We start from the raw sequence: 21,505 nt of genomic DNA, 5'->3' as shown, positions 1-21,505 counted from the left end.
ACTGAAGAAGACGACTGCAGTGGTTTCAATGAGCAGAAGGAAGATGAAGATACAGATCAGTGACTTTTCTGGGTTTTTGAACCAGCCTGTTCCTGCCGTTTTACTGCCGTGAAACGTGTACTGTTTGGAAAAAGCAGTGAAGGTATGGAAATAAACATCTAAACAAGTGTTCAGAGAACGCAAACCTCCGCCAAGCACCCCGAACAGTGTGCATGTGTGGATCGACTGTTTCTTTTTAAATTAAACAGTTTCCAGGTTGTTCCATACAGCAGAAAACGTTGAAGCTTGGTACCAGTCATGTGTATGTCAAATTAGATGAAATTCCAATCAATATTTGTTGAGTTATAATGAAAAATGTGTCATAAATGGGATTTTCAATGTTAAATGGAAATGTCCACAGAGTCCACATTCCACAGTGGATGTGGACAATTTTGTGCCAGATACAAGATATTGTTCTAAGCTACGGGTGGATCAAACTGGAGGCTAATTGGAGTCGTTTTGAATTTTTTTTTTTTTATGAATTTTCGAAAATTGCTCAGTGATGAGATAGGAAAATAGTAGATTTTGTGACCTTGCTGTGACCTTGAACTTTGGCTTACTTGGACCAAAATTTAATGGGTTGGTCCCAGAGCCTAGGCCTATCTGTGGGTACAATTTGGTAAAGATGGTTGGAATAGTTTTCCCATAAAGTTGCTAACAAACAAACACACAACGCAAAGTGATCACAATACGTCCTGGCGGAGGTAATACTCTTTCTGTTTTCCATCTTTCTGTGTAAATATCTCATGTTACAACATGGACACCTGTGGCTTATAGTCAGGTGTGGCCTATATATATGTACAAATATATTTTTTTTCTTTTAAAATTTGGTGGGTGTGGCTTACATTCAGGTGCACTCTATAGTCCGGAAAATATGGTATGTGTATTTTTTAAAATTTTTTCATTTATAGTGAACAAGTGATGTATTAATGTTGACTGTTTTATGTCTTGTTTTTGTCACCTGCCAACAGACCGCAGATGAAAAGTAGTTATTTTTACTAATTCTGGCATATTTACACGGGTGTATTTTTCATACAGCAGTGTTCGTAAATATACATGATCCCTATTAAATAAACCAATAAATAAAAATAAAAAGAACAACATTTGGAGTTATTATTTATATGCTACTATGCTGTTACTTTACTTGAAATCACACTGGTCTGAATGTGGAACCTGAACTAAAATGAGTTCAACATCCTGATTGTTAATATCTTCAGTGTCATTTTTGCCAGTTGGAACCTTTGGCGGATCAGTTTTAGCCCCCAGGCCGTATATTTGACACCCCTGGGTTAGTCCAAAGCTTTCACTGATCCCCTTCATCTATTATCACACAAAATAAGCAAAAATAAGCCAATATTTTACTGCTCAGCAAGAAAACTGAACATTAAAGATAAGCAGTTTCACAAGGACTTGGAAAAACTCACGGCAGGACAATAAAAAATACCCTGCTCAGATATGACAGATGGTAAAGAAACGAATGCAGCTGGTGTGGACACCATCCAAACATGGGAACGCTAACTACAGCAATTTATATTATTTTCAGAATCATCATTATATTAGATTTATCTCATTCAGGGCCAAAGCAAACAGAACAAAACAAAGACAAACAGCATCCAGTCAGGCCTTAAATACCCTGAAGTCAAGTCATATACAGCAAACATATGGTCTGGAATAAAGTATAATGAACGATTAAAGCCATGACGAGTCCGCCGTGTCTCCGACAGGAAACACTTTGAATGACGTTAGAAACTTTAGGTCCGATAGTACAGGCAGTTAAACACCAAAAAGCTTCCACATCGACCTTAAATATTCATTATTCAGAAATGCGAGCTCATATTTTATGATAACGTAGACTGGGCCACCGATAATGGGGTGGGGGTGTTAACATGATAAATGCATGGGGCCCAGCATTTGAAGGGGGGGATACAGGTTAGAGCAGGGGTGTCAAACTCCTTTTAGTTCAGGGGCCACATTCAGCTACATTTGATCTGCAGTGGGCCGAACCAGTAAAATAATAATGTAATAATATATAAATAATGTCACCTCCAAACTTTTCTCTGTTTTAGAGCGAAAAAAGTTCATTTACATTATGAAAAGGTTTACATCTGCAAACTATCCTTTCAAAAGATGTGAATAACATGAACAAACTGAAAAAATAAGTGTAATTTTAACAATATTCTGCCTCAGTTTATCATTTCCACATGTACATTATAACGTACAGATCACAGTGGATCCACAAACACAAAACATTTAATAACAGACAGAAAATTGGTACAATTACTCCTAAATCTCTGGAGACATTTCAGGTTGTTCGTATTTTTTCAGGTTTTTCACATTTTTTGTAAAAGGCTAGTCTGTAAATGTTAACATTTTTGTGTAATTTTACTTTTTTTTTTTTACACTAAAACAAAGAGAAAAAAATTGTGGTTTTCGTTATTTATAGTTTATTATGATAGTATTTTACTGGTCTGACCCACTTTAGATGGAATTGAATTAAAATCATTTTGACATCCTTGATTGTTAATATCTTCAGTGTAATTTTTGTATTTCAGTAATTCATCCAACGGGCCGCATTGGACCCTTTGGCGGGTTGGTTTTGGCTCCCAGGCCGCATGTTTGACACCCCCGGGTTGGACGTTTTAGAAAATTTTGTGTAAGATCCGTTGTATAACAGAGGCATAGAAGTTTGGAGTTGGACGTTGAAAGCATGTTAAGTTTCAGTTTTGCTTGTAAGTGACATTATGTACGGACCGTAATCCCCCCCCCCATACAACAGATTGAGAAGATAGTGAATTCATGAAAATTCCAAAATGTTTATGTTGTCATGGCGCCCACACTTGGTAGCGGCGCCCCAGACCGCAGGTGTCAGAGGTGGAGCACATTCGGTGAAAGCAGATGGAATGTCCAAAATAACAGCAGAGTCCAGGCTGTGATTCTGGAGTTTATAAACTAAACATCACCTTATCACACATTAAATAGTTGCAAAAAGCTGTGGAAATAGCGTGTGTGTAAGATGAAAGTGCAGGGGGATACATGATAGGACCTGCAGCATGCTTTACTGACACTGAGCAGAGGTGATGACACCAGAACCATTCAACACCGTTATGTTCCTGACCTGAAAAAAACTGCACGTTAAACATTTTCCTAACATTCAAGTTTTATGTTTTTGTCCCGTTTCCTCATTGTTATGAGCAGCTGAGCGGAAAATGAAGACATTCCACGACAATGTTGCTGTTAGTTGTTGTTGTTTTTTTTTTTAAATTCAGCAGGAGTGTCCGTATATGCGGCCTGGTCTATGCGCTGGGACGTGCTCTGCGGATCGGTCTATCTCTTGGGTCGGTCGATGTCGTCGATGGCCGCTAGAAGTTTCTGACGAGCCTTCTTGTTGATGTGCGAACCCAGGCAAACGTTGACCAAGTTGGCGAGCTGCTTCATGGAGTACTCCTGCACAGAAAGACGGTGGGCGGAGTCAGAAAAACACACCCATCTACTGCATTTAGCGTCTGTGCCTTTAATTAACCTGCTCCGCTAGTCTGTGGATCTACAGCTTTCATCTGCTCTGTAGACCAGTCTGGATTCAACTCCTGCTCAAAGAGATTTCCACCAGTCACAGCGATCGCTACACTTCCATTGTTAAAATCTCCATATCGTTAGCCTCAAATCATAATTGCCAAATATTTACACAAATAGACAAAAGTATTGGGACATGTTGAATTCAGGTGTTTCTTTTCTAACAGGGGTCTGGGATACAAAACAATAATGACAAATATAATTTACAGGGTGCATAAAAAAAAACAAAAAAAACAAAAAACTAGACATTTTGAAAAATTACCCCCAGTTCCACGTTTCATCATTTTCGGAATGTTCTTTTATGGATGTCAGTAGGTAGGGGATTGGTGGATATTTGTCCAAATTTACAGACCCAGGTTTTCATGCATGAGTGAGCAGGGGCAAATTGCACAATCCAAGTTAAAACTGGTTTGTGCGAAGTAACGGCGGGATTAAAATCCAATCAAAGGTCATGGGAGGGGACAATGGGCATCCATCTTGTTTTCCACCAAATTACCAGGTCACAGCATTAACACTTTGGCCACCATGTCAGTTTCAGTTCTTTACCCATGGCAGCTGTTCCTGCCTTTCAAAGTTAATTCAACTTGTTGAAGCCTGAAAATGTCACTGAGGACAGGCCCAGTTAGGGTTAACCCTAACCCTAACTTCCCACCGCTACTTCGCGCAAACCAGTTTTAACTTGTTTTGCATAATTTGCCCCTGCTCACTCATGCATGAAAACCTGGGTCTGTAAATTTGGACAAATATCCACCAATCCCCTACCTACTGACGTCCATAAAAGAAAATTCCAAAAATTATCAAATGCGGAACTGGGGGTAATTTTTCAAAATGTATAATGTTTTTGCTACACCCTGTAGTATGTGTAACATACCATGCTGGAGTACGGGCAGTCCGGACCTGGGACTACCTTCTCAACTGGACTCAAGCATGGAACAGTTGCAGTCACATGGATAAAACTAGAAAAGCACTCAGAGAGCGCAGACCTCCACTAAGGCAGATCAGCCCCCCCCCCCCCGCGCCCCAATCACCACCAAAATGTAATCATTTCTTCCTTGTGCCAGTATCAACATTTCCTGAAAATTTCATCTAAATCCTTCCATAACTTTTTGAGTTATCTTGCTAAAAGACAGACAAACAAAACAAACCCTGATGACAACAAACCCTCCTTGGTGCAGGTAATTAAGCGGACTTGGGGGTCCAGCGTACTTGGATACAGACTCGAGTACAATATGTGAAAACACTCTTAGACTTCAAGTGAGAGCAAAGAACAAAATAGGCCAAGACCAAATTAGAGTAAACTCATTCAGTAGTATTTACATTATAAAACTAAAATGTGTGTGGAAAATACAAAGTACATTCATGGTGGAGGTGCAACACGACTTCAGTCTGAACGGCCAGGTCGCATTTATCCGACCTTTACATCATTGACATGCGTCAAACGTCACAATTCTGCGTCCCCGAGGGGGGGGGGGGGGGTGAAAAACATACTTCCTTCTCAGTGCGTTACTGCGTGGTCATGTATTACGTCAGGACCTGTTCTACACATGTGGCTCACTTCAAGGTCGAATTCAGTTCATACTCAAAAGTGATAGAAGTCGCATTTAATGTGTAATATGAACGAGCACACACAAAAAAAAATCGGATTTCACCAAAAACAAAAATCTGCATTGTGCATCAAAACCTGCTGTCTGAACGCAGCCTCATTCTCATTTGCCATGTGATTAGTCAGGTTTGCGTCCTCACCCTATGGTTTTTGATGAACTGCTCCATGTCGTTCTCCGTCAGGTAGTAGGCTTTGATGTAGGTCTCCACAAACTCCTTATCGGGGATGGGCCGCAGGTCCGTCAGCTTCTCCAGCTTCATCAGGAACTGTTGGAAGTCCAGCTGCATCAGGGCCCGGCCTTCGTTGCTGCATTTTTTCACATTGGCGTAACTAGAGGAGGACAGAAGAGCAGTGGAGGAAATGAGATGAACGTAGTCTCCAGTATTCAGTGTGCAGGTAGACGAGTCATGGAAGTCATTACAGGTGTTGGTCAGATGTGTCGGGCCTGAGGGGACGTTTTTTTCCCCCACCTTCACGTCCTCAGCCAAATCTCCCTGTTCCCACACTAGGAGGTGCCATCTGGCGACACGCTATATTGAAAACCCACGTCTGTCATCTGCCTCCTTTCTCGTGGCCCAAGACAATTTAGACGGGTCCAAAAATATCTGAATGGCCAATTCTTCATTTCATATGAGCAGGAAGCGTGCCAGTCTCAGAGTCTGCACTGGTTTTGTGCTTTTGTGGCTGGTAATGTGTTGTCGAACAATGTGAAAATATGGGATTAAAGACTCGCTGAACACAACTGTGTTTCACTGCAAATCCCCAGTGATTTTACCAGACCTGGAAGATCAGTATGCTACTATCGAGGGATGGAAATCGATAAGAATTTAACGATTCCATTATCGATTTTGCTTATCGATCCGATTCCTTATTGATTCTCATTGGGTGAGGGAATAAAAGAGTACAAATGGGTGTGTTTGGATTAACTGTCTTTTTTGTATTCCCATCTCTGCACAGAAAATATAGCATATATAGTATGTACAAATAATAAGAACAGATGATGCTGGGCCTGGTTTGGGGGTGGGGTGTACAGTGAAAGTGAAACTAAAGACACATTACTAATTCCTCTATTGTTGCATTTCTACTACGTGGAACCGGTTCGACTCTGCCCGTCTCCCATTGTTGTGCACCTCATTTCCTTTCCCCTACCTTCAGAAACTTTTATTTGAGGAGTTACGACGTTTGTCGCCCGCACCGGAACCGGAACTGGGCCCGGTGTTCACTCTGCTGCTACATTCACAAGAGTCGCTAAGTAGCATATCAAATACATGACATTCCTGTAAATGAATCACATGCTGTGGACAAATGTTTGAGCTTATATCATCCTTTTGAAGACATGGAACCTTTGACAGTGTTCCAGTGGACCTGGTGTCATCTGTTTAGACCGTTTCTGCCTCAACGCCATGTGGGCTACGTTCTGACCAAAACAGTGCAGCGTACGTGTGACGTCTTCGCGCATGCGCAACAAAGGCAGAATTGATAAGCAGAATTGTAAAGCAGACAGGCAAACGATTCCAAGGAATCGAGTTACTGGGATCCGGTTCTCAAAAAGAACTGGTTCTCGATTCCCATCACTACTACTAACGGACACTTTTTACTGAAAATCTGCATGGTGAATATGTATATATATATATATGTATATATATATATATATATATATATATATATATATATATATATACACGAGGGCTGTTCAATAAGTTCATGGCCTCACCCAGAAATACTGGTTGTTATAATACAGGATGTTACATTCTTTCGTGATGGGATAGTGATGCTTGAACATCGATGGACCAAGTGCATTGCTGTAAATGGAGATTATGTTGAAAAATAAAATATAAATTATCAGTCTGTGTTGTTCTGTTCTGGGTGAGGCCATGAACTTATTGAACGGCCCTCGTATATACAGGGTGGGGAGGCAAAATTTACAGTATTTTGAGGCAGGGATTGAAAGACAGTGTATGACCAATTAGTTTATTGAAAGTCATGAGAATTTATTTGCCACAAGAAAATGTACATAATAGAAAATGTTTTTATTCTATGTGTCCTCCTTCTTTCTCAATAACTGCCTTCACACGCTTCCTGAAACTTGTGCAAGTGTTCCTCAAATATTCGGGTGACAACTTCTCCCATTCTTCTTTAATAGTATCTTCCAGACTTTCTCGTAATAGTTTTGCTCATAGTCATTCTCTTCTTTCCATTATAAACAGTCTTTATGGACACTCCAAATATTTTTGAAATCTCCTTTGGTGTGATGAGTGCATTCAGCAAATCACACACTCTTTGACGCTTGCTTTCCTGATTACTCATATGGGCAAAAGTTTCTGAAAAGGTATGGATAATAGTGTTAGGTATGATTATGACATCAATATATGTTTGGTTTCAAAACAATTGACGTAGTGCCTGCTGAGAAAAACCAACTAAATGTTCATTGTAAATTTTGCTTCCCCCTCCTGTGTGTGTGTGTGTGTGTATATATATATATATATATATATATATATATATATATATATATATATGTATGTATATGTATATGTATATGTATATGTATAGGCAAAACTGTGGTACCTGTGTAACTTTACTCTCCTACCACTGCTGCTTCATTTTTCATTACTGGTTATGATCAAAAAAACCAAATAAGTTTGTAATAACATAGTTTGTTACTCCAAAACTATAATTCATGCAGTAGGGCAGGGGTGTCAAACTCATTTTAGTTCAGGGGCCACATTCAGCCCAATATGATCTAAAGTGGGCCGGACCAGTAAAATTATATAAATAATAGGATGAGAGCTTATAAATAATGTCAACTCCAAAGTTTTCTCTGTTTTTGAGTGAAAAAAGTAAAATTCTGTAATGAAAATGTGAAATTGGACATTTTTGAGCTGAAAACATAGTTCATATGACCATCAACATGTTGAACAGAACTGAAATCCTGTGCATTTGCAGAACTTGCATTTACCAACACAAAGTTCCTTTGGGGATTCACTTCTATTGATTTCTTATGCACAAAGGCATAAATAAGACCCCTAAGCAAATTTTAGCTGATATGTATACATGATAAGTTGAGGCATAATATTGTTAAAATTGCACTTTTTTTTTTTTTTTAAAGAAATTCATTGTTTTCAAGTTATTCACATCTTTTTTGTTTGGATAGTTTATAAAAGTAAGTATTTTCATAATTTAATGGGTTTTTTTTTTGCACTAACACAAAGACAAAAAGATGGAGTTGTCATTCTTTATAGGTTATTCTGTTATTATTTTACTGGTCCGGCCCACTGGAGATCAAATCGGGCTGAATGTGGCCCCTGAAAGAAAATGAGTTTGAGACCCCTGGTTTAGGAGGATCATATTTCAGACTTTTTAAGGACTGGTCCAAAGTGAAGCCACATCACACATGCATTTCTGTGATCTCGTCTCTGTTTGTGTTGGGCGCTGTGGGCTGCTGTCCACTGACATGAACACTGCATTAACACATCACACACACAGGTGGGCTTTTGTCAACTCGCTCTGTCTCACACTTTTCCTTCCCTCTTTTCCATTTTCTGCGCCCACACCCCCACCTCTTTCATCACCTTCCCGTCATCCTCCTGCCCTCGCCTTCTCTCCCTCTCTGAGGTTTGTCAGATCTGCCAAAGTTTGGTGGGAGTGAGTGTTTGAGCGTCGGATCCGCATGCTAATAAAGCCGTGTCTGCCAGTCTCTGAAGGGAAACCAGGGCTGGACACATAAATTAAAGAACAGACTGAGCACGTCGGAGAACAAACAAATAAATAAGACTGCTCTGCTTTGGTGATTCGAGACTTATGTGTGTGGGGGGAATTTACCGGCAGAAGCCAACAGACTGAAGAAATCTGGATGGTAACAGTCCATTTGTTCAGTGGGAAGAGGTCAAGGGTACTGGTCATGCTTACAACATTAAAAGTGGAGTGCGAGATGTTTTCCTGGAGCATTTTTTTACTATATTGCTTAAAATCCCCTTCACACCCCAATTACAACCAATTAATTAAATGCTCTAACACAAAAATAAAAAAAATGTAGTCACCTGTGGAACGGACAGGACTGAAAAAACACCATCCAATCATTTAAGCGCCCAATTGAAATGACTGAACGGTGATATGTCTATCAAACTCAACTGCCATTTGTCCCTCCCCCCTCTGCATATACCCCTCTTTGTGCGTGAATCATGAAGAACAGCTCATGAAGAAGGCAACACGTCTCTGACCATGACTGACTGACGGAGCAGCGACTCGTATATACTTGACAACAGGCGGTGACGGAAGGTACCTGATGGAACCACTAGTATTATAAGTGATCTGTGGAGACAGACAGCAAATAAATGCACTACAGGTACCCTTTAATGTCCAATGCACTCAAGGGGATTTTTTTCACCTAAGACAGTGTTTTTAACCTTGGGGTCACCTGGAATTCAAATGGGGTCACCTGATATTTCTAGAAATTGTTTAAAATTGTTTAGAAAAAAAAACAAAAAACTTAGTAATAAAAAATATATGATGAGTTAAAGAGAGACAATTCCAATCCATAAAAGACATGACAAACTGTGAGTCTGAAACTGAAGCACTGTGGTACTGTTTATCTGTCAAATGTTCATTGTGGTCGGTTTCAGATGCTGCAGCTCTTTCATAATTCATAGTTTGAGTTCTCGGTTGTTCAGTATTAATTTGCAGCCTTGTAAATACAAGCTAAATAATAATGATAATAATAATAAAATTCTCACTTTGTGCAGTAATCTACACCTGGCTTTTCTGCCTCTGTCCATAATTATATACATTATATAGACTAAAGGTAATCTAAAATTAACATTTATTTGCAACATAGTATAGCAAACTATTACATGATCAAAAACAAATTAATTGTAGCAAAAAAAAAAAAAAGGCTCTGTTTTGAATGTCTGGGGTTGCCAGAAATTTGTGATGTTAAAATGGGGTCAGGAGCCTTAAAAGGTTGGGAACCACTGACCTAAGACCCTTCCTAGCTCCACAACACTCCAACTCTAACCTGTATGAATTAGCAGGACTGTATGATTTTGCCCTGAGCATCAGCGAACAAAAGCCAACTTGTTCCCAGTGAAATATGTAGAAACTGATGATAACTGCTAACAGCCGTTAGCCTCTCACTCCATCTCCAACCAACATGACTGACTCAGTGTTGCTGTGCTCCCAAGTGTGTCTGATGAGACGAGGGGCTGGTGGCGGCGGTGGCAGTGGGGTTTTAATCACACTTTCAATCTAAAACCTTTCTTCACACGTAGCTTTAACACATCAACTCACAGCGATGCCAGGGAAGGAAAGCAGGTGCTACAGAAATACACACTAACACTCCGTCACCTTTCACAAGCCATATCTGTAGCTTGCAAAGGCAAAAGTGGTCAAACACATTACAAGGCATGTGTCAAGAGCTTTTTAAGTTGGTGTGAGTGGTCGGTGCCATTCCATTCCCTGATGGGTCTCAGGTGAAACTGAAAAGATGTGAGTGGCAGAGTGAATTTAGAGAGGTTCCCCTGGGGACAACTCAACAGGAGACTGACTACATAGTATGAAGGAAGAGGGTTCAGACCTGATTGACGTCATGTTTGGGAGACAATGTTGTTGTTTTTATCATTTACGACAGTTACAGGTGTTAAAGCAGGTAGAATAAAGGAGACAAACAGGAGACGGGTTTCCCATCTTTAAAGGAGCTGTACTTAAGAATTATGTTCCAAGCAATCATAAAATGGCCCTGAATGACACCAGACATTAAGGCAGTGTTTTTCAACCTTAGGGTCCCGACCCCACATGGAGTCACCTGGAATTCAAATGGGGTCGCCTAAAATTTGTAGTAATTGATTAAAAAAAACAAAACAAAACTGACGAATAAAAAATATATGGTGAGTTGACAGAGACAATCATAATACATCAAAGACATGACAAACTGTGAGTCTGAAACTGAAGCACTGTGGTCCTGTTTATCTTTCAAATGTTCATTGTGGTCGGTTTCAGATGCTGCAGCTCTTTCATAATTCATAGTTTGAGTTCTTGTTTGTTCAGTATTAATTGTCAGCCTTGTAAATCCAAGCTGGACTGACTGTACATATCCTGACCAAGGAAAATAAAACTCTCCCTTCGTGCAGTAATCTACACCTGGCTTTTCTGCCTCTGTCCATAATAATATATACTGACAGTCAATAGAAACTTTGAGGTAGAAATGTCTGCATATTTCTACTTGTAGGGGGGTTGTAATAATTCATCGTGGATTTATTGATGACTTAGTGCTCGGGTAGTTGAGATAATGATGAGTTGTCATGTTGTCATGGTTCATTGCACATGGGTTGGTCTCTTTGCAAAAGTGGACCAAATACACATTGAGCAATACTCAGTGGGTATCTGCACAATTTGAGGATTGGTTTGGAAGGCCTATATAAAGGCCCACAAAAGGCCACCGTTGTTAGTCCAGTGAATGGCATCATGCCACGTCTATCACGTGAACAACGTCTCCGGGCACTGGGTATGGTGGAGGCCGGTTTGAGCTCCAGTGATATAGCCAGGTGTATGTATGGGCTGTTCCTAACCCACAATCCCAAACCTGGTTGAACGCCACAACACCACAGGCTCTGTTGACCATAGACCGCATCCAGGGAGAGAGAGAGTGACAACTGCAGACCAGGACCGCTACCATTGGGACTTTGTGTTTGGCAGGTGCCATTTTCTTTTGTTAAGTTTTTTGTTTTGAAATTATTCTTGAAACTTTAGATTTTTGTTTCTATATGCCAATATCCTAAACAAATGATTCATATGAAAAAATTCTAGTTTAGGGTTTCAAAAGAAAAATTATGTCGAAAAATATGGTCTCAAAGTTTTCATTGACTGTGAGTGTACATTACATAGCCTAAATGTTCAATACATTAACATTTATTTGCAAGGTAGTACAGCAAACTATTACATAATCAAAAACAAATTAATTTTAGCAAGTGCACTTATGTACAGTTTTCTTCTGTCTTTTGGGTTCGATTTCATTCACAATTTCCAGTAAAACAGACATATTTCAATGTTTCCTTGTTATTTACTTGTTATTGTTTATTGTTATTTCATTTTTCTCATGTCGTTTTTAATGTTGAACAAAACTTTTATCATTAGAATTTAATCATTTCAACATGTTTGTCATGTTCTGATCACACAGCAGCATCAATGATGACACTGTTCAACACTGGAATGGCAATTGGACTAACTCACTATCTATCTATCTATCTATCTATCTATCTATCTATCTATCTATCTATCTATCTATCTATCTATCTATCTATCTATCTATCTATCTATCTATCTATCTATCTATCTATCTATCTATCTATCTATCTATACATATATACCTGATGTTGCTATAATTTCTGATGAAATGTGCTCTATTAACCTAAACTTACATTTCAGTTTACTTGATTAATTACTTCATTTAGTTTGATTGAATCTGATAGTCATTACCATTCTTCTTCAGTTTGACCATGTTTGGTTCTGGCAGGAAAATGTGGGCTGGCAGAGTGGCATAAGTGGCATGCCCTTGGTATGTATGAGGTTTGATGGAGAGTTGGGTGAGATCTAGGGAGGGTCACACTAGGGCTGCTCGATTATAGGAAAAAAAAATAATCACGATTATTTTAGCAATAATTGAAATCACGATTATTAAAAACGATTATTTTTTAACCTTAAAGTTGTTTATTTTTTTCTTGCAAAGCAATGTAAAATATACTCCTTAAACATAAATGAAGCTTTTAACCACTAAAACAAAGTATGTTCACTTTTGTATGAAAGAAAAAAATCTTTGAATGCAAATAAGTGTACTGTAAATTCAAGTATGTTTCCTTTTGTAAATAAATAGTGCACTGGAATTAAACTGCTATAGACTTGCCATAGAACTGGAGCAATAAAAAAAAAAAAACCTCACGTAAAGTGCAAATTATAAATTCAAGTATGTTCAGTGTAGTATGAAACATAGTAAACTCAGTGGCGTGCTGTGAGGTTTCAGTTCAGGCCTTCTGTTTACATCAGCCATCAAGAATACGTACGTTAAGGTTATACGGGTTAGGGTTAGGTTAATACGGGAGTTACAGCATAAAGAGATTCGGAGACTGAAGACTGCATTGCGGACGAAGTTGTTTTTATGTGTTTTAGTTTTTCATAAGATTATGATAAAGGTGGCGGTGGTTAAACTTTAGATGGTTCAAAGGTTTGTTGTGTTAGCGGTCGGTGCGGACACAACTACGAAACACTTTTTGCACGTGATGTGTTTTTGCTCTTCGTCTTCTTCATCAAACCCAAAGTGATTCCATACAATTGAATTGGACTTGCCTTTTTTGTTTACCAAGTACTTCTGCTGGGATTCTCCTGCCGTTTTTCCAGACCGCTAGGTACAACTGTCCTCTTGGGGTGGACCTGCCGGCTAGCAGGCAGCAGTAGCTTAGAGGGGGGCGGGGCAGAGCAGCTCATGGGAGCTTGCGTGCGCGTGAATTAAAACAACTCAAAATTAATAATCGTTTTTTCTCGATTACATAATTTTTGTAATCGTTGCGTGTAATAATCGAAATTGTAATTGAATTTCGATTAATTGCACAGCCCTAGGTCACACATATGTTTTAAGACTTTGAAGACTTGTTAAGGATCTGTGGGAACCTTGTAAATCTTATCTTCACATCATTATATTTACACCCAGTAATGAAAACACTGTGTTTCATTCCTGCAATTAGATCCTCTTAAATCTGTAAAACTCTTCCATACAAAAATTATGTAAGATGGCATAAAAACTGGAGATGTTTCCTTTCCGTCTTACCCCTCTACTAGAGTCCTGTTGGCCAGGCGGATGCAGTGTTCCCACAGGACATTGGACACAGGCAGTGGAATGCGCACATGTCGGGAAACATCACCCAGGCGCTTGTTAAACTGCTCAAACTCCTAGAAAAGGTGAAGAGAAAACAAAATAAAAAACAATCAGAGGAAAACTACTAAGCGATAACATCCCCTCTTCAGACACTCATTAAAACATGCTCTCATGACTTCTTTGCAAACGGCATTTTTTAATTTTCATCGTTTCTTACGTGTTTGTGAAAACTTCTGGTTCCTCCAGTGAGGTCGTAAATATCCCAAAAACCCTGCCATCGAAACTAATTTATTTTCCCGTCAAAAACAAAAAAAAGGCCATGAGAGTCTTACAGTAGAAGAAAAAAAAAAAGGAAATGTCCCAGAGGAACACACAGGCTGCTGGATTTTCAAATGTTTTGAGCACCAATAGCCTTTTTCCAGGGCTTGATGCTACTTATTTTTTAGGTGCAAGAAAAAAAGATAAACAAACCATGAAAATCCAGAGGGTTTTAGGATAGTAAGAGAAAGAACTTTGCACAGAATGGAGTCTCAGCTGTTAAAAAAACACATGTTGTGCACTCGCTGCTCCCAATGATGTGTTCAATTATGGATGAAATTATGCGATTTTTATATAATGTCGCCATTTACAAAAGGAACAAATTGCAGCATGTCATGATTGCATGTAAATGTGATGAATGTGGCTCATGATAAGCTTCAGGTTTTCGTTTGTGTGTCGAAGTTAAACTGCATCATGTTAACAAAAAAAAAAAAAAAAAAAAGAACTGGAATTTTACGGCATATACAACCGCCATTAATTTTGCCAGTGTGAAATGTAACTCATTCACAAACACTCCTACAATAGTTTGTGACTTGAACATTTTGTCAATGAAGTCATTTGTGTTCTTGCATTTCCTTACCACTTTATATGCAAATCAATGCTATTGTTGAATGCCGGTGATCAACCTGAATTCATGAATAAAATATTCTCCTGTGTGCAGTGCAACAAAATGTAGCCAACTCTTTCGGTATGTTCACATAACACAATCTATATGTGTTCTGTGTGTCAGACGAGTTGGCAGAGAAAGCTATTAGCAGCTGATGTGGAAATGAACATCCTAGTCGTAAAATGCACCGTGTACAGTCCATCAGCTGAACCATTTTGGCACCAAGTGACATTTTCACCAGGCCAATGAGATGGACATTTTTCCTTAGGCAATTTAGCTCATGAGCTAAATTAGCTGGACTTAATGGCAGAGGGGCCTGAGCTCAGAGGGCAAAGACCACGGCTGGAAAATCAAGGATGTTCGAGTATAAAACCACTGAGAGCATGAGACGCTGACGCCCATGGACTAGCATTAAACTTCTCTCAAAAATACTTCATCAGTGTTTTTCCATGGGTCATTCTGGGTCTTATTTGAGCCCAAGAGAACATATACAGGGTGTCCCAAAAAAAATGTATACACACTTTAAAAAGTTATAAAGTAGGTGTTTATTAAAATGCATTTAATTTTTCTCTGGAAAGACTCAAATTTTATATCAACGATCAGAAGGACATCTTTACAGCAAAGTTTGGAAAAGTGTTGGAATATCTGGGAACTCAGACTGCAACTACCTAAAGTAGACTTAATACGAACTTTTGAGATCATCGCTGTGGGCATATTTTGGATCTGCTATACATTTCATATAACCTGTATGCAATGTGCTGGACTGTATAATTTTGAAAATGTTCAATAAAAAGAATGTTAAAAAAATGCATTTAATTTTCATAATGTACTAGAATTTACAAACATCATTTTATTGTTTTGTTGCAAGTCTCATAGTGTAGACTTTGTCTTTTAGGTATCCACATAAAAAAAGTGATGTGAGGTCTGGTGAACCCCTGCATCCAATCCAAGTTCACCAAACCTCACACCACTTTTTTTATGTGGATACCTAAAAGACCAAGTCTACGCTATGAGACCTGCAACAGTCACTGAATTGAGAGCAGCCACTGAACGTGGATGCACGCAAATACTGAGGAAACTGTGTCATGATGTGTGTGATTCCACTGCTTGGTGTTGTATGTCTGGACCAGAACGGACACCAGTTTGAGAACAGGAGGTGACAAAACAATAAAATGTTTGTAAATTCTATTACATTTGGAAAATTAAAAGAATTTTAATAAACACCTACTTTACAATTATTTAGAGCAGGGGTCTCAAACATGCGGCCCTGGGGCCAAATGCGGCCCACCAAAGGTTTCAATCTGGCCCATGGGATGAATTTGCAAAGTGCAAAAATTCCACAGTCAAGGCTGTGGAACTCATTTTAGTTCAGGTTCCACATACAGACCAATATGATCTGAAGTAAAATAATAACATGATAACCTACAAAAAATAATGACTCCATATTTTCTTCTCAGTTTGATGTGAAAAAAATATTCCACTATGCCTATAAATAATGACAACTTCAAATTTGTCTGTTTTAGTGCAAAAAATAACATTAAATTATGAAAATATTTACATTTACAAACTATCCTGAAACAATAAAATGTGAATAACCTGAACAAATATGAACAACCTGAAATGTCTAAACAAAATTAAGCACAATTTTAACAATTTTTTGCCTGTTACTAAGTGTTTAGTGTCTTTGCGGCAGATACTTCAGGGCAAAAATAGGGCTGACAAGCCGATCCAGGACCCACAAAAACTGAAGTCGAGGTCGTCATTGAGACTGATGGACAAACAAAAATAAGTTGAAAAAATAAGTTGAGGCATAATATTGTTAAATTGCACTCCATTTTCTTAAGAAATTTCAGTTTTTTCAGGTTATTCACATCTTTTTTGTTTGGATAGTTTATAAAAGTAAGTATTTTCATAATTTAATGGGGTTTTTTGCACTAAAAGAGACAAAAATTTGGAGTTGTCATTATTTATAGGTTATCATGTTATTCGGCTAAAATTTACTGAAGGGGTCAAATGAGTGGCCATTTTTGTCAAAAAAAAAGTTGTAAGAAATGCATAGAACTGTGTTGAAATAATGCTAATCCATTTGTGCACAGACTACTGATATTATTTGACAGTGGAAGCTCTATTTTCAGAAATATTGGATTTTGAATAGCACGTGTATGTGAAAACTTTTGCTGGTGGACGGACGTGACATTACCCATGATGCTCTGGTCAGTACCAGTACTTTATTAGCAATAAACTTATATACTTACTATTGCTAATTCTCCTCTTATTCATAAATGTTAGTATTGTGGATCTAAAACAATAACAGCTGACACAAAAACACTAAATGCGTCAGTGGACGGATGTGACATGGTTGTTACAGATCCCATCATACTGATGCTTGGCAGCCATGTCACCGTTTCCACTAATGATCCCTGTGCAAAAACTAGGATCAGAATTATTTATTATATAGTTTATCATCATACTAGAGAGTAAATAACAATATAGAATTGTTATTTCTTTATAAAAATGCTTATTATTAGAAAACTGTTGATTTAAAAAGTGACGTGTGACATTCTTAATGTATGTATTGGCGTAACATAAGCAGGATGGATCAGCACCATACTCCATATTGAACCTGTAAAAATAAAACATGTGATATGTAGGATAGAATCTAGTAAGAAAAACTGGGGAATCTGAAAGAACAGAATATTTGTTTTTCAGGTAAATTCAGTTCAAATATAACTTGGCCATTTGTGACATGAAAATATAGCATTAATTGTGATGAAATTGGACATTTTTGAGCTGAAAACATAGTTCATATGACCATCAACATGTTGAACAGAACTGAAATCCTGTACATTTGCAGAACTTGCATTTACCAACACACAGTTCCTTTGGGGATTCACTTCTATTGATTTCTTATGTACAAAGACAGAAATAAGACCTCTAAGCACATTTTAGCCGTATTATTTTACTGGTCCGGCCTACTGGAGATCAAACCGGGCTGAATGTGGCCCCTGAAAGAAAATGAGTTTGAGACCCCTGGTTTAAAGTGTGTATACATTTTTTTGGGACACCATGTATATCATAAGAGGGTCCAAATGGGTCAGCAGATTAAAAGAGACATCATTTCATCTATAATTCTATTATCAGGGTTCCTATAGGTTTCTACAGGTTTCTACAACACGTGCGAGGGGCGAGGTTTGTTGTTCCTGGCACCACTTGTTTTCTATCCAGTGTCTACTATATATGCACTGGGATTTCAGCTGCACCTTTGATTTAACATATGAGCTTATTAGTAGCTTCCTAAAAGCTGCTGACATGTATAGTGGATCTTCCGTGCCTTGGAAGTGGTCTGTTCATCATTTCACACTGCAGCAAACCCTTCAGTCCTTCATGTCTCTGAACAGCAGAGGTGAGAAAACTGCAGTGTGTCCTTCGCCTCCATGCAAAATACATGATGGGATAAGTGGGCCGCATGCATAAAGACACACATTTGGTAGAAATCTTCAGTCCCAAAAATACTTCTGGGACGAGTGAGTTTAAATGTCTTTAACAAAGCAGAAAATTCTGCCGGGATTTTCATTCTGCTCTCTGCAGCTCACCCATGTTCTGAATTATTCAACCTGCCCCAAATAATTGATAATAAAAGGCCCTGAATGAATTTAAACTCTTGAGGGACAACAAGACAGCTCAGAGTTCTTGGCTTAAAGTGGAATAAAAGCTTAAACTCAATTAAATGCCGCAAATGTTTAAAAGAAAATGCAGTTTATAGTCTAAAAGTGTGACAAATACTCTCGTACTTGTCTATACTGGACGTTTTATGAAAGTAAGGGGATGTGATGGACAGGTATGGATGGTTAAGGTAAAAATAATACACTGGATAATCTTGAACAAATATAAAAAAAAAACCCTTCAGAACTGAAATAAAACAGTAACCAGCTGTTCTCTAGTGACAATATATATTCAGTTGAGTCTTAATGGAATAAATGATGCAACAATACTTAAGTCTAGAATCTGTAATATCAGTGAAATTGGAGTAAAAAAGGCAATGATGTTTAGTTTTTGAAGACTCTTAACTATTTAAGACCCAGCGTGACTTTTGTGTCAGTTCCCAAATGACTTTTTTGCTCTATTTAACCTTTCTTAAATCATTTCTCACCATTTATTGTAATGTTACACTCTGTAGTTTGCAAATTTTCAATGAAAATCAAGTATTGTCTTCTATTTAATTCACTGATCATGTAGATGTTCATAAAAGCTCAGATTAAAGCTGAGGGTTATTATGTCAGAAACAGAGAAAAACGGACTTTTTCAGCAAACATATCATTAGCTGAACATAAACCCAGTGTCTCCATCCACTGTCATTGATCCAACTCCGTGCTTTTTACTGGTGAATCAATGTTGTAGAAGATGACGGTGTTTCCATGGTAACTACACAGCCTTTGAACATCCAAACGGGTCATATCTGATGACCATGAAAAGATGACAAACTGTATTTTACACCAATTATTTACATGTATTGATAGGATTAGTGGATCAACAGGTATTAAACATTATAGATCAGTAGATGGTTTTGGTCACCAGTGGATGTTTGGCTCTTTAAGGGATAAGATTAAACATGAGCTGCACTGACGTAAACTTACATTTACCTTGAAAATGAGGGAATAAAAGGTGAGCTGAGGTTATGCAACAAATGACCTCTTGTAATGACATATTTACTGCATATAGAAACAAAGCCATAAAAACTGTCAGGTTCATCACCAATAAAAGAATGTTTTATCTTTTTTTAATCTTATCAGATATGAAATACACTATCTTTATCCTCTTTGTGTTAATACTCCACACTAAGTCCTTTGCTTTTAGCTTGTGACAATAGTGGAATGCTTATTTGCTAGGAGGAGGACCAAAACAATCATTTGAAAAAACTATTAGACAAAACAGTTTTCAGGTGATCAAAACTACAAACTATGATAAATGTAAAATACACACAGGTACATGTATCCACTTGTTTTGGTCATGTGACTGCATCCAGACTTTTTAGCAGGAGGTTCATTCTGTAATTCAGGAGGTCATAAGTAAAGAGTTTTCGCTGACTCCATCTTTTCGTCTTCTAAACCACACTCCAGACTCTTTTTCCAATAGAGATTTCCAAATCTTTGTTAACAAATCTCTTATTTCTGGCTAAATAATGTATCTTGTGGTGGTGGTCCGCTCCCCTGGTCCCTACAGTAGATCTGTGGATATGACAGATCTCAGCTCTTGTTCCTCTTCAGAAGCTGACTTATGATCTTAATCCAGGGATTAAAGCAAAAATTTTTCATCTGACTGAAAATTTTCTTCTGGTCAAAATCATTGGCCACTATTAAAAATGATGCAATACAATACTACTATAGCGTACAAGTTTATATAGTCAAATTTGGCAACACTGTAAAACACACTGAATGGGAGAGTGTACAGGTGTAGAAGATTAGTAACATGGATAGTAAAAATGTCATGAGTGGTATTGGTGGGGGGTCTGGGGTTCCTCCCCCAGAAATTTTTTAAAGCTTCAGGTCAATTTTGGTGCTCTCTGGTTAATTTTAAAGGGTATGAAAACCTTTGAAGCAAGTGAAAATAATATCTAGAAGAAAACCTTACTGCAAAAAATGAGTGAAAAACTTTTTATTTAACAATTTAGGAACTCCTAAAACATAACTCCAACTCAAACAGCACATGAATTTTGGGGAAAATGTCTGTGTAAATGTAACCCTAACCAACTAATCTTTTTTTTTTGCTGCTTTTTGGCACGTCAACTGAAATTACGTCAACTGAAACAGAAATTATATTCCGCTACAGATAGTCTCTGAGGGTATTTAAAATACAGTGGCTTTGCAAATACCAAGGGTGTTACTCATTCATTCAATTGTATCTTCGTACTGTACCACACAGATAGAAATAAGATGCTAAACGGGTCCAAATAAAGCACTTATGCAGTCGGGCGCGTAACCGTGTAAGGCTGTGGCGCGCACAGCCGCACGCACAGGAAGGGCACATACACACAAACACACACACTAGTCATATACCGGCAAGAGGAGATAAGCTATGAACCCAAACATGAAGGTACATGTACATCAGTTCTGTCTTCTTCCCTTTTCGCTGTGGTTCTTTCATAATGAAAGCTACTTGTTAGCACTAAACTAAAGTTAGTCTGGAGACTGAACTTCGGTAAAGCTGAACTTGTCCATGTGTTTCTGAGGCACAGAATGGGCAGTGTTTCCTTCCAAAGAGAAATAGTCATCAATCTCTCCTCCTGACATAAAAATAAAGAAGTCATCTTATTATCATCACTGTTAAACCTATCAGCCCCCTGTGCGTGGCGTCCCTGTGTTAAACACCTGCAGATTCAGGACAGCAGACCCAGGACAGGATCGCGGTGCCGACTGGACTCCACGAAACATGTGGGGAAGTTACTTCAATATGACTTTTTTCCCCCCTCAATTTTTCCATTTGACGGAAATCCGTCGTGGTGACGGAGAACTTT

The 21,505-nt window shown here is 38.3% G+C and overlaps 1 protein-coding gene across 2 annotated transcripts in view; it reads right to left on the bottom strand.

Moving 5' to 3' along the window:
• Positions 1-3,283: 3,283 nt before the first annotated feature.
• Positions 3,284-21,505, bottom strand: part of vps50 (VPS50 subunit of EARP/GARPII complex) — a 303,387-nt gene continuing 285,165 nt past the window's right edge. For both annotated transcript variants that reach the window (XM_030147934.1, XM_030147933.1), the window contains 3 exons: positions 14,022-14,143; positions 5,353-5,542; positions 3,284-3,483 (listed from right to left, as the gene is read on the bottom strand). In XM_030147934.1, the coding sequence (XP_030003794.1) occupies positions 3,364-3,483; positions 5,353-5,542; positions 14,022-14,143 (432 nt within the window). In that variant the 3' untranslated portion in view covers positions 3,284-3,363. The remainder of the gene's footprint in view (positions 3,484-5,352; positions 5,543-14,021; positions 14,144-21,505) is intronic.

This window comes from Sphaeramia orbicularis, chromosome 11 (assembly GCF_902148855.1).
Source record: "Sphaeramia orbicularis chromosome 11, fSphaOr1.1, whole genome shotgun sequence".
Lineage (NCBI taxonomy): Eukaryota > Metazoa > Chordata > Actinopteri > Kurtiformes > Apogonidae > Sphaeramia > Sphaeramia orbicularis.
Note: the sequence above shows the minus strand (reverse complement) of the source record. Positions and strands in the feature narration are given on the sequence as shown.